Source organism: Pristiophorus japonicus, chromosome 11 (assembly GCF_044704955.1).
Source record: "Pristiophorus japonicus isolate sPriJap1 chromosome 11, sPriJap1.hap1, whole genome shotgun sequence".
NCBI classification, from domain to species: domain Eukaryota; kingdom Metazoa; phylum Chordata; class Chondrichthyes; family Pristiophoridae; genus Pristiophorus; species Pristiophorus japonicus.
Genome location: NC_091987.1, coordinates 219,130,025 through 219,145,876, shown reverse-complemented (window position 1 = coordinate 219,145,876; position 15,852 = coordinate 219,130,025). Strand labels below are relative to the sequence as shown.

Here is a 15,852-nt window from a genome sequence, read left to right as displayed (position 1 = left end):
GCCACACTGTCAGAGGAGCAGTACTGAGGGAGAGCTGCATTGTCGGAGGGGCAGTACTGAGGGGGTGCCGCACTGTCGGAGGGGCAGTACTGAGGGGGTGCCGCACTGTTGGAGGGGCAGTACTGAGGGAGCACCGCACTGTCGGAGGGACAGTACAGAGGGAGTGCCGCACTGTCGGAGGGGCAGTACTGAGGGAGCACTGCACTATCGGAGGGACAGTACTGAGGGAGTGCTGCACTGTCGGAGGAGCAGTACTGAGGGAGCACCGCACTGTCAGAGGGACAGTACTGAGGGAGTGCTGCACTGTAGGAAGGGCAGTACTGAGGGAGCACCGCACTGTAGGAGGATCAGTACTGAGGGAGTACCGCCCTGTCGGAGGGGCCATATTTCAAATGAAACATTAAACCAAGGCCCTGACTGCCCCCTCAGGTGGATGTAAAAGATCGCATTGCAGATTTCATAGAAGAGCAGGGGTGCGATCCCCGGTGTCCTGGGGCCAATATTTATCCCTCAACCAACATCACTAAAACAGATTATTCGATTATTATCGTGTTGATGTGCTGCATTTCCCACAGTGCAACAGTGACCACACTTCAAAAGCGCTTTGGGGCATCCGGTGGTCGTGAAAGGCGCTATATCAATGCAAGTCTTTCTAGAGCCTCAGCTAAGATTAAAATGTCCTTCCTTTGCCTGTGGGAGTCAAACACATGGGAGGTGCTCACTCAGAGGCCTCTGTGTCCAGGGATTGGAGTTGAGCTGAAGTGAGGAAATGAGCCGAGGCCCAGTAAACCTCCAGCAAGGAGCCTGTCCGCTGTGAAGCACTGGGCCAGCCTGCTCCAGCCCAGGGCTCCAACACTGCCCGTACCCCCGGCCCTGGGCCTAGCCCAGCACCACTTGATTTACCACATTGAAAACAAAACACTGCGGATGCTGGAAATCTGAAATATAAACACAAAATGCTGGAATTACTCAGCGGGTCGGGCAGCATCTGTGGAGAGAGACAGAGTTAATGTTTCGGGTCGGTGACCCTTCCTCAACACTTTATTGGCAGCTGTCTGGGAATGGCTATGCAGTGCTTTTAATTCCCGATTCCCCAAAGTCACCTTCCCTCAGCCTTGTGTGCCTTGTGTGCATGAGCTGAACTCTGTCATTTTTTTCCCAGACATTCTCAGCCAGTCCCAGAGCCAGGTCTGGCCCAGGGCTCGCTGCCTCAGAGGGTCAGCAGTGTATCCGAGGCGGACACCGCTCCGTGTGTCCCTGGGGGAGGGGGTTCCCAGTTGAAATTTCCCAGTTATTTTCCACCCTGGAGTCACGGATTTCTGTCCAGCCCCAGAACAGTAACCTGCATCATCCCCACCCAGTGACAGCAGAGCATCGGGCGGGCTGTGTGGAGGCTGGTCCCACTGCATCGCTGCTTGTGTTGGCAGACACCGAGAGAGGTGGAGTCAGTGTTTGAGATTCCGGGGAGCAGGGGCGCGCTGTGTGGCCGGGAATCTGTCAGCTGATGGGACTGCAGTCAGTGCTGCAGTGGGCACCTGGTCCCCAGCCTTTAAATTCTCCCCAGGACCCCGCCCAGTGCTCACACCCACTTCACTGAAAGGGAGTGAGACAGCGAGAGGCCGCGGCACAGCACAGCACAGCACTCCGAGGCACAGGAGGCGAGGTTAGAGCAGGTAAGGAATGGGAGAGGGGGAAATGACAGTGGGACACAACTGAAAATATCAAACTGGGTTGGAATGAAAGCAGAGCTAATACCGAGCGGGAGGAGAGGAAAGTCCAGGGTCTGCGGCGATGAGACAGAAATAAATCGCAGAATCGGGTTAAAAAAAATATTGATACAAAATACTGCGGAGGCTGGAATCTGGAATAAAATCAGAAAATGCAGGAAATCTCAGCGGGTCCGGCAGCATCTGCGGAGAGAGAAACAGTGTTAACGTTCCGGGTCTGACCCTTCGTCACAACTATATTTATATTTAAAAATTCTTGTTTATTTATATTTCAGTCGGAAGCGGATTCTGGCGGAGTCTCCGACACAAAGTGACTGGATTCTGCCGGGTCCATTCCTCGGGAAGGAGTGGGGAAAACAAGAGATTGGGGCAAAGGGGGACTGGGGTGATATCGATGCAGGCGGCACAATATAGATCTGGGTTAGAAAAGGTCCAGGACCTTGTGATATTCGGGTGAGGTCTCCCTCAACCCCCTCCCCCACACCCCCAAACCCCACCCTCACCCCACCTTAAACCCACCCACACCCCAACCCCCCACCTCCCAGACCCGCACCCCTAACCCCACCCTCCATGCTGCCCATTCACAAGACCAGGAAAGGCACACAGGGCGAGTTCATGGGAAGCTCTGATAGAAATTGGATTTCTGCTTTTGAGAAAAGTTAGAGGGTGTTGGGGAAAAGCTCGAATTATAAAAATGAGAGAATCGGTAACGGCCGACTGGTCATGTTCTGTTTGTGAAAAGGTAAATGCGTGTACCAGATCACCATGGCAACTCTGCGCTTCAAGTAAAGACTGCAAGGGAGGAGTCCCCGAGATATGTATTTCCTGGAAAATTGTACATTTTATAAAGGATGTGTTGTAACTGTTGTGGATCTAACGCAAGGAATGCATTTTTGTGGCAATATTCGTATTTGCGTTTGAAGTCATTTCATTCTCCATGTTTCAGTATTGTACACTACATTTCATATTGGGGCAGCTGCTGTCGGGTCCACGAATGCCGTGTGTGCCTGGAGTGTGCGCGGTTTCACTGCCTGCTCACACCATGGTGCACACTCTGATCATACAGTTGTGACGTGTTGTAATGTGGGAAGCGCAGCAGCCCATTTGCGCACAGCAAGCTCCCACAAACAATAATGAGATAATGACCAGATAATCTGTTTAGTGATGTTCATTGAGGGATAAATATTGGCGGGACAGCGGAGAGAACTCCCCTGCTCTTTTGAAATAGTGTCATTTGGGGCAGGTTCTGACCGAGCTCTGCACACTGGAGCATCACTCCCTTCCCTTCCTCTCGCCATTGAGACAATATTCCCATTTGTCTCTCTCAAACAAAGTGGATGATCTCACACGTTGAACTCCATCTGCCACAGATTGTCCCACTCACCGAATCTGTCCTTCTCCCTTTGCAGCTTCCTGCTCCCAACGGCACTCCCCATATTGTACAGCCTGCCCACACCCAGGCCTAGCCTTAGTGAGTCCTGACAGACCCACCATCCCAGCGTTAGTCAGTCCTTCAGGAGAGGAGTGGGGCAAGCACGGACACGTTTTTACATGTTTCCCATCTATAAAGTATTTGAAAAATAGTTGCTGTTGCTGAGAATGTCAAGACGCCCAATCCAGCATAAACACCTCGTCCTGAGTGTCAGCGGTCGCTCAGTGGGTCTCACACTCGCCTCTGAGTCAGAAGGTTGTGGGATCAAGCCTCACTCCAGGACCTTGAGCACAAAAATCGAGGCTGACACTCCCAGTGCAGTACTGAGGGAGTGCCGCACTGTCGGAGGGGCAGTACTGAGGGAGTGCCGCACTGTCGGAGGGGCAATACTGAGGGAGTGCCGCACTGTCGGAGGGGCAGTAGTGAGGGAGTGCCGCACAGTCAGAGGGGCAGTACTGAGGGAGTGCTGCACAGTCGGAGGTGCAGTACTGAGGGAGTGCTGCACAGTTGGAGGGGCAGTACTGAGGGAGCGCTGCACAGTCGGAGGGGCAGTACTGAGGGAGTGCCGCACTGTCGGAAGTGCAGTACTGAGAGAGTGCCGCACTGTCGGAAGTGCAGTACTGAGGGAGTGCCGCACTGTCGGAGGGGCAGTACTGAGAGAGTGCCGCACTGTCGGAAGTGCAGTACTGAGGGAGCGCCGCACTGTCGGAGGGGCAGTACTGAAGGAGCGCCACACTGTCTTAGTTGCCCTCTTTCAGATTAGACATTAAACCCAGGCCTCATCTGCCCTCTCAGGTGGATGTAAAAGATCCCATGGCACTATCTCGAAGAAGAGCAGGGGTATTCTGTCCAGTGTCCTGGGGCCAATATTTATCCCTCAACCAACATTACTAAAACAGATTATCCGATTATTATCACGTTGATGTGCTGCATTTCCCACAGTGCAACAGTGACCACACTTCAAAAGCGCTTTGGGGCATCCGGTGGTCGTGAAAGGCGCTATATCAATGCAAGTCTTTTTAGAGCCTCAGCTAAGATTAAAATGTCCTTCCTTTGCCTGTGGGAGTCAAACACATGGGAGGTGCTCACTCAGAGGCCTCTGTGTCCAGAGATTGGAGTTGAGCTGAAGTGAGGAAATGAGCCGAGGCCCAGTAAACCTCCAGCAAGGAGCCTGTCCGCTGTGAAGCACTGGGCCAGCCTGCTCCAGTCAAGGGCTCCAACACTGCCCGTACCCCCGGCCCTGGGCCTAGCCCAGCACCACTTGATTCACCACATTGAAAACAAAACACTGCGGATGCTGGAAATCTGAAATATAAACACAAAATGCTGGAATTACTCAGCGGGTCGGGCAGCATCTGTGGAGAGAGACAGAGTTAACGTTTCGGGTCAGTGACCCTTCCTCAGCACTTTATTGGCAGCTGTCTGGGAATGGCTATGCAGTGCTTTTAATTCCAGATTCCCCAAAGTCACCTTCCCTCAGCCTACTGTGGATGAGATGAACTCTGTCTTTCCCCAGACAGCTGCATCTGCAAGATCCTGCAAATCCATTGGCAGGATAGGCACACCAACCTCAGTGTTCTCTCTCAGGCCAACATCCCCAGCATCGAAGCACTGACCACACTCGATCAGCTCCGATAGGTGGCCACATTGTCCGCAAGCCCGATACTAGACCCCCAAAACAAGCGCTCTACTCCGAGCTCCGTCACGTCAAGCGAGCCCCACGTAAAGCGAGCCCCAGGAGGGCAGAGAAAACGCTTCAAGGCCACCCTCAAATGCTTCTTGAAGAAATGTAACCTCCCCACCGATTCGTGGGAATCCCTGGTCCAAGACTGCTCACAGTGGAGGAGAAGCATCGGGGAAGGCACCGAACACCTCGTCTCTTCGCTGGGAGCACGCAGAAACCAAGCGCAAACAGCGGAGGGAGAGCACGACAACCCAAGCCCCCCACCCACCCGTCTGCCCCACCTGTGACAGAGACTGTAGGTCCCACATTGGGCTCATCAGTCACCAGAGAACTCTTTACTGTGGAGGCAAGTGCTCGACTCCGGGAGACTGTCCGAGAAGGAGAAACCAGTCCCAGAGCCAGGTCTGGCCCAGGGCTCGCTGCCTCAGAGGGTCAGCAGTGTATCCGAGGCGGACACCGCTCCGTGTGTCCCTGGGGGAGGGAGTTCCCAGTTGAAATTTCCCAGTTATTTTCCACCCTGGAGTCACGGATTTCTGTCCAGCCCCAGAACAGTAACCTGCATCATCCCCACCCAGTGACAGCAGAGCATCGGGCGGGCTGTGTGGAGGCTGGTCCCACTGCATCGCTGCTTGTGTTGGCAGACACCGAGAGAGGTGGAGTCAGTGTTTGAGATTCCGGGGAGCAGGGGCGCGCTGTGTGGCCGGGAATCTGTCAGCTGATGGGACTGCAGTCAGTGCTGCAGTGGGCACCTGGTCCCCAGCCTTTAAATTCTCCCCAGGACCCCGCCCAGTGCTCACACCCACTTCACTGAAAGGGAGTGAGACAGCGAGAGGCCGCGGCACAGCACAGCACAGCACAGCACTCCGAGGCACAGGAGGCGAGGTTAGAGCAGGTAAGGAATGGGAGAGGGGGAAATGACAGTGGGACACAACTGAAAATATCAAACTGGGTTGGAATGAAAGCAGAGCTAATACCGAGCGGGAGGAGAGGAAAGTCCAGGGTCTGCGGCGATGAGACAGAAATAAATCGCAGAATCGGGTTAAAAAATATTGATACAAAATACTGCGGAGGCTGGAATCTGGAATAAAATCAGAAAATGCAGGAAATCTCAGCGGGTCCGGCAGCATCTGCGGAGAGAGAAACAGTGTTAACGTTCCGGGTCTGACCCTTCGTCACAACTATATTTATATTTAAAAATTCTTGTTTATTTGGATTTCAGTCGGAAGCGGATTCTGGCGGAGTCTCCAGCACAAAGTGACTGGATTCTGCCGGGTCCATTCCTCGGGAAGGAGTGGGGAAAACAAGAGATTGGGGCAAAGGGGGACTGGGGTGATATCGATGCAGGCGGCACAATATAGATCTGGGTTAGAAAAGGTCCAGGACCTTGTGATATTCGGGTGAGGTCTTCCTCAACCCCCTCCCCCACACCCCCAAACCCCACCCTCACCCCACCTTAAACCCACCCACACCCCAACCCCCCACCTCCCAGACCCGCACCCCTAACCCCACCCTCCATGCTGCCCATTCACAAGACCAGGAAAGGCACACAGGGCGAGTTCATGGGAAGCTCTGATAGAAATTGGATTTCTGCTTTTGAGCAAAGTTAGAGGGTGTTGGGGAAAAGCTCGAATTATAAAAATGAGAGAATCTGGTAACGGCCGACTGGTCATGTTCTGTTTGTGAAAAGGTAAATGCGTGTACCAGATCACCATGGCAACTTAGAAACGAATCTGTAAGTCAGGAAACAAGGGGCTAGTAATTAGGAATCAGGGAGGTCTTCTTGTGCTGAATGGTATATACTTTAATGCAAGGAGCATAGGGAATAAGGCGGATGAGCTAAGAGCACAGGTAGTAGGACATTATAGCCATTACAGAAACATGGCTGAAAGAGGGGCAGGTTTGGCAGATCAATATTCCTGGTTATATGATTTTTAGAAAAAACAGAGGGGGGCAAAAAGGGGTGGGGTGCGTCACTGTATTGATTAAAGAAACTATTACAGCGGTGAGGAGGGATGATATGTTAGAGGGAGCATCAAATGAGGCCACATGGGTCGAATTGAAAAATAAAAAAGGGGCGATCACACTGCTGGGTGTGTAATATAGACCCCCAAACAGTGGGAGGGAGATAGAGGAGCAAATATGTAGGTAAATTGCTGTGAAGTCCAAAAACCATAGGGTAGTAATAGTGGGGGATTTCAACTATCCTAATATTGATTGGGACAAATTTAGTGTGAAGGGTATAGAGGGTGTGGAATTCTTGAGATGCATTCAAGAGAACTTGTTCAGTCAGTATGTAGCAAGCCCAACATGAGGGTCTGGTTTTTGGATTTGGTTTTGGGGAATGAAGCTGGGCAGGTGGAAGGGGTATTAGTGGGGGAGCACTTGGGTGCCAGTGACCATAATTCAGTCAGATTCAAGTTGGTTATGGATAAGGACAAGAATAGGTCTGGAATAAAAGTCCCAAATTGGGGAAAAACTCATTTTGCTAAATTAAGTAGTGGACAGGAACCAACTACTTGTGGGTAAATCGGTGTCGGAACAGTGGGAGGCATTCAAGCAGGTGATCCGAAGGACTCAGACCAAGCATGTGCCCTTAAAGATAAAGGGTGGGAATAATAATTCTAGAGCCCCCTGGATGTCTAGGGACTTACAGGGGAGGATAAAGAAAAAAAGGGAAGCTTATGTCATATACCAACGGATAAATACTATAGAATCTTTTGAGGAATATAGAAAGTTATGAGGCAAAATTAAAAAGGATATTAGGAATGCTAAGAGAGCATGAAAAATTCTTAGCCAATAAAATTATGGAAAACTCTAATGTTCTGCAAATATATAAAGAGTAAGAGAGTAACTAAAGAAAGGGTAGGACCTATTGGAGACCATGAGGGTAATCTTTGTGTGGAGGCGGAAGATGTTGGTAAGCTTCTTAACGAATACTTTGCATCTGTTTTCACAAAGGAAAGGGGTATCGAGGTGGAGTGTGATATTCTGGATGAAATAAATATAGTGAGAGGAAGTATTAAGGGGTTTAGCAGCTTTGAAAGTAGATAAGTCCCCAGGCCTGGATGAAATGCATCCCAGGCTGTTGTGTGAAATAAGAGGAAATAGCAGGTGCCTTGACCATCATTTTCCAGTCCTCTTTGGATCTGGGCATGGTGCCGGAGGATTGGAGGACTGCTAATGTAGTACCCTTGTTTAAGAAGGGAGAAAGGGATAGGCCAAGTAATTACAGGCCTGTCAGCCTAACCTCAGTGCTGGGAAAAATATTGGAAAAAATCCTGAAAGACAGGATAAATCTACATTTAGAAAGGCAAGGATTAATTAGGGGCAGGCAGCATGGATTTGTTAAAGGAAGATCGTGTTTGACTAACCTGATTGAATTTTTTGAGGAGGTAACCAAGAGGGTCGATGAGGGTAGTGCGTACGATGTAGTGTATATGGACTTTAGCAAAGCTTTTGATAAGGTCTCACATGGTAGACTGGTCATGAAGGTTAAAGCCCATGGGATCCAGGACAAAGTGGCAAGTTGGATCCAAAATTGGCTTGGAGGTAGGAAGCAAAGGGTAATGGTTGATGGATGTTTTTGTGACTGGAAGGATGTTTCCAGTGGGGCTGCAGGAGCATATCAGTCTACTGGTCAGGTGGGCAGAGCAGTGGCAAATGGAATTTAATTCAGAGAAGTGTGAGGTGATGCACTTTGGGAGGGCTAATAAGGAAAGGGTTTACACATTAAGCGGTAGGCCACTTAATAGTGTAGATGAACAAAGGGACCTTGGAGTGCTTGTCCACAGAACCCTGAAAGTAGCAGGCCAGGTGGATAAGGTGGTTAAGAAGGCATACGGAATGCTTGCCTTTATTAGCCAAGGCATAGAATATAAGAGCAGGGAGGTTATGCTTAAATTGTATAATACTTTGGTTAGGCCACAGCTGGAGTACTGCGTGCAATTCTGGTCATCACCGTATTATAGGAAGGATGTGATTGCACTAGAGAGGGTGCAGAGGAGATCTACTAGGATGTTGCCTGGAATGGAGAATCTTAGTTATGAGAACAGATTGGATAGACTCATCAGAGGAGGTTGAGGGGAGACCTCATTGAGGTGTACAAAATATTGAGGGGCCTGGATATAGTGGATAGTAAGGGTCTATTTCCATTGGTGGAGGGCACCATTACAAGGGAGCATAGTTTTAAGGAGGTTGGTGGAAGGTTTAGAGGGGATTTGAGGGGGGGTTTCTTTATGCAGAGGGTTGTGGGGATCTGGAACTCACTGCCTGGAAGAGTGGTGGATGCAGAAACCCTCACCACTTAATAGATGGTTGGATGAGCACTTAAAGTGCCGTAACCTGCAGGTTTACGGACCTAGAGCTGGTAATTGGGATTAGACTGGATAACCTCTTGACTGGTGCAGGTATGAAGGTAAGTACTGCAGGGAATCGAATACGGCCAGGGTGATATGGACTAGTTTCGATCGCCTGGATGGGTCGGAGAGGAATTTTCCCAGATTTTCTTTTCCCTAAATTAGCCTGGGTTTTATCTGGTTTTTCTCTCCCAGGAGATCACATGGCTCCGGTTTGGGTGGAGTGTAGAATGATGAGGTGCAGGGGGTGTCGCAGTTGTGTGAGGCGGACTGGTTGGGCCGGATGCTCTTTGCCTTTTCGTCATTGTTCATTGTTCATAGGTTTATATGTAACCTTCAGGGCTGCTGACCGAGGGCCGTGTGGCTCTTTGTCGGCTGGCGCGGACACTCCTTCTGCGTTGTAAATTTCTATGTCAACTGACATTGTAAAAGATAAATGGGTGCACCAGATAAATGGCAGCTCTGCGCTTCAAGCGAGGGCTACAAGGAGGAGTCGAGATATGTATTTCCTGGAAAATTGTAAATCTTTAACGGATGTTTTGTAATGTTTTGCACCACTCAAGTGTCACTGTTGTGGATCTGACAAGGAATGCATTTTTGTGGCAATATTTGTATTTGCCTTTTAAGTCATTTCCTTTTCTTCATGTTTCAGTATTGTAGACTACATTTCATATTTGGGCAGTTGTTGTCCAGTCTGCTAATGTTGTGTGTGCCTGGAGTGTGTGCGGTTTCACTGTGCCTGCTCACACCATGGTGCACACTGCTCTGATCATACAGTTGTGACATGGCTGGAGATCAGGGTCTAAGTGAGTTTGGCGGAGTTGCAGGAATCTGAGGCATTTTTCTGGCCTTTGCCCAGAGGAACAGAGCTGTGTAGCCGCTGGAGTAAAGAGAGAAAGATGGCCTTTATATCGCGCCTTTCACAGCCTGAGAATGTCCCAAAGCACCTTAAAGCTACTTTTGAATTGCAGTCGATGTTGTAATATAGGAAACGCAGCAGCCAATTTGTGCACAGCAAACTCCCACAAACAATAATGAGATAATGACCAAATAATCTGTTCAATGATGTTGGTTGAGGGATAAATATTGGCCAGGACACCGGGGAGAACTGCCGTACTTTATTTTGAATAGTGCTGTAGATCATTTACACCCACCTGAGAAAGCCGATAGAGCCTCGAAACAAGGCCCCCCCCGACAGTGCAGCGGTCCCTCGGTACTGCCCCCCCCCCCCGACAGTGCAGCGGTCCCTCGGTACTGCCCCCCCCAACAGTGCAGCGGTCCCTCGGTACTGCCCCCCCCGACAGTGCAGTGCAGCGGTCCCTCGGTACTGCCCCCCCCCCCGACAGTGCAGTGCAGTGGTCCCTCGGTACTGCCCCCCCCCCCCCCCCGAGAGTGCAGCACTCCCTCAGTACTGCACTGGAGTGTCAGCCTGGATTGTGTGCTCAAGCTTCAGAGTGGGGTTCAAACCCACTACTCTCGGGGGCAAGAGTGCTACCCACTGAACCATAGCTGCCACCCAGCAATTTAACGGCAGGGCTGGGACCGTAAAGGGAAGCATCTGGAAGAATTGAGGAGAGTTGGATTAATTTCATTGGTCCTCTGGAAGGCAGGCAAGTCCATTGTGTTTGGGACCTGCTGGACGCGGGAGGCTAGACACAAGGGCTCAAGGTGACTGACCGACTTCTGTTTATTTCACAGGGGCAGATTGTGGATTGTGGATGGTCATCGCCCTTTACTGAAGATGAACCACTTGCTGATGCTATCTCTCCTGGCAGGTATGAGCTCTCCTGGGGATTTGATTAACACACTCTCTGGCCCTGTACAATGTGACTCAGGCAGTGAAAGTCTAGTTATAAACTGTTGGGCTTTCCTGTGATGAAAGTAAAAACAAATCTCCCTTCTCTACTGACTCTTAGTCCAACATACAAACAAAAGTTTCTGTCCTTGTTCCTCCAATAAAGTTCAATCACAAGAGGGAGCGAATAATTGGATCCCTAACACTAAGCAAGTTTTGCAGGTGTATGGGTGAAGGGGGAGGTGGGGGTGTCGGGTGATTAGTTAATGTAATGACATCACAGGTTCACCACACAATGCCAGGCAATGACTATCTCCTACAAGCGAGAGTCTAACCACCGCCCCTTAACATTCAACAACATTACCATCGCCAAATTCCCCACCTTCAACATCCTGGGGGTCACCATTGACCAGAAATGTAACTGGACCAGCCACATAAATACTGTGGCAACAAGAGCAGGTCAGAGGCTGGGTATTCTGCGGCGAGTGTCTCACCACCTGACTCCCCAAAGCCTTCCCACCATCTACAAGGCACAAGTCAGGAGTGTGATGGAATACTCTCCACTTACCTGGATGAGTGCAGCTGCAACAACACTCGAGAAGCTCGACACCATCCAGGACAAAGCAGCCGCTTGATCGACACCCCATCCACCACCTTCAACACTCACTCCCTCCACCACCGGCGCACCGTGGCTGCAGTGTGTACCATCTACAAGATGCACTGCAGCAACTCGCCAAGGCTTCTTCGGCAGCACCTCCCAAACCCGCGACCTCTACCACCTAGAAGGTCAAGGGCAGCAGGCGCATGGGAACACCACCACCTCCACGTTCCCCTCCCAGTCACACACCATCCTGACTTGGAAATATATCGGCCGTTCCTTCATCGTCGCTGGGTCACAATCCTGGAACTCCCTCCCTAACAGCACTGTGGGAGCACCTTCACCACACGGACTGCAGCGGTTCAAGAAGGCGGCTCACCACCACCTTCTCAAGGGGCAATTAGGGATGGGCAATAAATGCTGGCTTTACCAGCAACGATGCTCACATGAATAAAAATAAAAGGTTGGGTTGCTCTATTTACATTAATTATATTTTTTAAACCGTAATGAATCTAGTGGTTTAATAAAAGTGTTGCAGATAATATTAGAGTCTCGGGGCAGTTCTGGGGAGAGATTTTAGACATGGCTCACCAGCCATGAGGCCCTTTTGTGAAGTTCTTTTACACCAAGTTGGAAATATTGTCAAAGAATTTGCTACTTGGCGATAGCTTTGAGTTAAATTGCACCGTCTTACACATTCTTTCACTTCATATCCACACTGTGTTGAAATCACCAGCCCAGCCCATTGTCCTCGCCTCTCTTCCAAACAGCCTTTTTCAAACCGTAATGGAAAAGAGACTTGGCGAGTCCCAGCAGCCGATGTACACTCGTGGTCACACTCCACTCGTGCTGGAGGCTGGAGAATCAAGTCAAAGGTGCACTGCCCGGGGTCACTGAATGGCTTGGGCAAATTTACACCTCACCCCCCCATCCCATCCCCTAACCAACACCTCATCCCCAACCCCACCTTCACCACCAACTCCCATCCCCCACAACACCCCAACTCCCACCTCATTCCAAACCTTACCTCAACCCCACCTTCACCCCAGCCTCATGCCCCCACCCCACCCAATCCCTATCCATACCCCACACCCAACTTCCAGCCACCACTCCATCCAAACTCAACCTCCCACCCCAACCCAGCCTCATACCCTCACCCCCACCCAACTGCACTCCACCTCATCCCACCATCTCATTCCATGCCACCCCATTGCTGCTCTTGCCCTTCTGGGTGGTGAAGGTCAAAGGGACTGGGGGACTTTCCCCAACTCACCTTGGTGAGTTTGCATCCTGATAGTATAACTCCAGTTTGCCATTGCTGGGAGGGGATGGACATGAAGTGGCGTGGGAGGTAACGACACCGGTGTCACTAGCGACCTGTTCTATTCCTATTTCGCAGTGATGCCCATGATCGAAGGCCAGGTGATTGAAAAGCTGGAGGCTTGCACCACAAAAACCAACGACCTGCAAGTTAGCTGCATGTACACGATTCAAGGCGATGTAACCACCAACTACGAGTGGAAATTTATGAAAAAACCGAACGAAGTGCTGCTGGTCGCAAGCTCGATCAGCCCCAACCTGGTGGCACCTGTGTACAAGAATCGTGCAACAGTACACAAAACCAACACGCTGGTGCAGCTCACCCTGACCGGGTTCGGCACTGCCGATGACGGGTCTTACGAGTGCCATCTGATTTTCCCAAAGCAGGAGGCCAATAAAACCGTTCTGGTTGAGAAAGGTAAGGACATCTTCATCAGAACACGAGGAATCTCACAGTGGAAACAGTCTCTCAAAGGGCCCTGGGCAGTTACAGGTCCCATCAATCTCCCCGAGGGCAGAACGTCTGGGTATTACACTAGACACATTGCTACTCCAGCCCAGAGATCCTTCCCATCTGTGGCTTGGCACAAACACACTTACCTGGAACCACTGGCTCTCGGTAATAGTGAAAATCAACCACAACACAGCTGCCCACAGCTGGTGAAACTGGCGCTGTTCGTGGTTGTGTATTGGTGTAATGTCAAGTCAAAGCTTGTATTTATCATGCACCAATATTCCGTGTTGGGTGTTCTATTGGCTAAAAGTAACAGACTTCAAAACTTTTAAAAACTTTACTCTGCATTTTCTCTCCTTACCTAAGGAAGGATACACTTCTCATGGAGGGAGCACAACGAAGGTTCACCAGACTGATTCCTGGGATGGGGGGATTATCCTATGAGGAGAGATTGAGGAGACTAGGCCTATATTATCCAGTGATTATGCTCCTGTGAATTGCCTTGGGATGTTTTACTATGTTAAAGGCGCTATATCATTGCGAGTTGTTGTACAATGTCCCAGTTCCAATGATAGAATCGAGTCCCCTGCTATGACTCTCGGTCCCAGTCCAGGCTGGGCCATTACAGGAGACACAGGGTTTGATCTGGATTTTGTGTGGCACTGCAGAGCGATAGCAAGCTGGCAGCTCTCCCCATTGTTATTTCTGCTGACTTCAATGACTGGGATGTGGAACAGGTTGCAGACTTGATACTGCCCATTTTGTACAATTGAAGTCAAACCCTGAGACTGGTGCAAAGCCTCAGCCATTAGAGAAGGTCACGGTGCAAATGGTCAGGTGATTGGCAAAGGAACCAGAGGACAGGAAGAAAAACATTTGTACACAAAGTGGGTTAGGATTTGGAATGTACTGCCTGATAGGATGGCGGATACAGAATCAATCGTAGCCTTCGAAAGGAAATTGGATACATACTTGGAGAAAGAATTACAGGGATATGGGGAGAGCGGTGAGATTACTCTTCGAAAGAACTGGTGCAGACTCAATGGGCCGAATGGCCTCCATGTATGCTGTCCTATTCTATGATTCTCAGTAGGGGGAAGGACATGGAATACAAAAGCAAAATACTGTGAATCTGAAATAAAAACAGAGAATGCTACAAATCTCAGCGGGTCAGGCAGCATCTGTGGAGAGAAAGAGTTAACGTTTCGGGTCGATGACCCTTGGTCAGAACTGGCGAGTGTTCGAAAAGAACAGATTCTTAAGAAGTTCGAAGGAGAAAGAACAAAAAGGAAGGTCTTTGATAGGGTGGAAGGCAGGAGAGATGAGAGAGACATAGAATACTACCTCCTCGGGCCATTACTGGGCAGACACAAGGACTGACTTTCTAACGCTCTATCTTCTTTTATTTTAATATATTTGCAGCAAAGGTCGTAACATGTGGTGCCCCCGGACTCCTGCTGAGCGCTCCCTGGATGTTGAGCCTTCTCCTATCGCTCACTGTCCTTCAAGCTCTGGACGCACTGCCCGGCAGAAGTGAAAATTAACACTGTCGATCGGAACAGAACAGTCATGACCACATCGCCTGCGAGGAATGAGCAATTGTTCTGTTATTATCTTTCTCCCCCTCTCTCTCCCTCTCTCATTTGTTTTTGTTAATTTTCTCTGATTGCATCAGTGACCTCACTGAGCAGAAATGTGCTTTCAACTAGTTGCAGTCACGACAATGGAGCCCCTCTCAACCTCCTCTCTCCAATTCTGATGCCATTAACGTCGCGCCAACAGCAATGTTAACACCAGTCACCTTAGCAGGGAGTGACGGTCTTTTGAAGATCATTGGCAATGATTGGATGCAATGATGTTGGGGCTGAAGGGCTCTCGTTACACTCCAACTCGATCATCAAGGTGGCTAACAGGGCAAGAGGAGGGGGGGAGGGAGAGAGGGGAGTGGGGGAGGGAGAGAGAGGTGGGCTGGGTTCAGCCCGAGAGCTAAGCTGCCCCTCCAATACCTCTGCTGGATTTGGCTCCAACACTGGGACTGAGACTCTCGAACAACGCAAAATAATGAATTAATAAAAGTGCTTTAGCTTCTAATAATTGCAATGCGAGCCTGCTCAGGTATGCAAGAGTTCCTGTGTATATCGGGGGGAGGGGGATCACCGTGTATATTGGGGGTCAAACTCTGTTTAATGTATTTTTAATGTAAGCTGAGCTCCGTGTGGTGGATTTTTAAATTGCCAAATCTCCAATAAATGTCCATTTTCTTTTCTCAAATTGAAAATGTCGAGTGTTCTGTGATTGTTTCGTGCAGAATTCGATCCCCTGTCACTAACAACTTTTCTCCCCTCTTCACCCCTCCCCTCCCTTCCATTCTCCTCCCGTGCACAATGATGAGGTATTGTAGAAGGAGCACAAAGCAGTCACCTGTCCTGGACACTGGCTCTCAGTGGGCAGCACTCATCTCGGAAGGTCATGGGTTCCAGTCCCACT

At 50.1% G+C, this 15,852-nt stretch overlaps 1 protein-coding gene across 2 annotated transcripts; it reads left to right on the top strand.

The window, feature by feature from the left end:
* The first annotated feature begins 1,484 nt into the window (after positions 1-1,484).
* Positions 1,485-15,643, top strand: LOC139275947 (thy-1 membrane glycoprotein-like). Of its 2 annotated transcripts, none has more exons than XM_070893187.1 (4): positions 1,485-1,673; positions 10,897-10,973; positions 12,991-13,329; positions 14,788-15,643. In XM_070893187.1, exons 2-4 carry the CDS (start codon positions 10,940-10,942, stop codon positions 14,907-14,909), a joined length of 495 nt encoding a protein of 164 aa, XP_070749288.1. In that variant the 5' UTR covers positions 1,485-1,673; positions 10,897-10,939; the 3' UTR covers positions 14,910-15,643. The 2 variants fall into 2 exon arrangements, with proteins under 2 accessions (XP_070749288.1, XP_070749287.1); XM_070893186.1 differs by lacking the exon at positions 1,485-1,673 and adding an exon at positions 5,548-5,735.
* Positions 15,644-15,852: the final 209 nt, after the last annotated feature.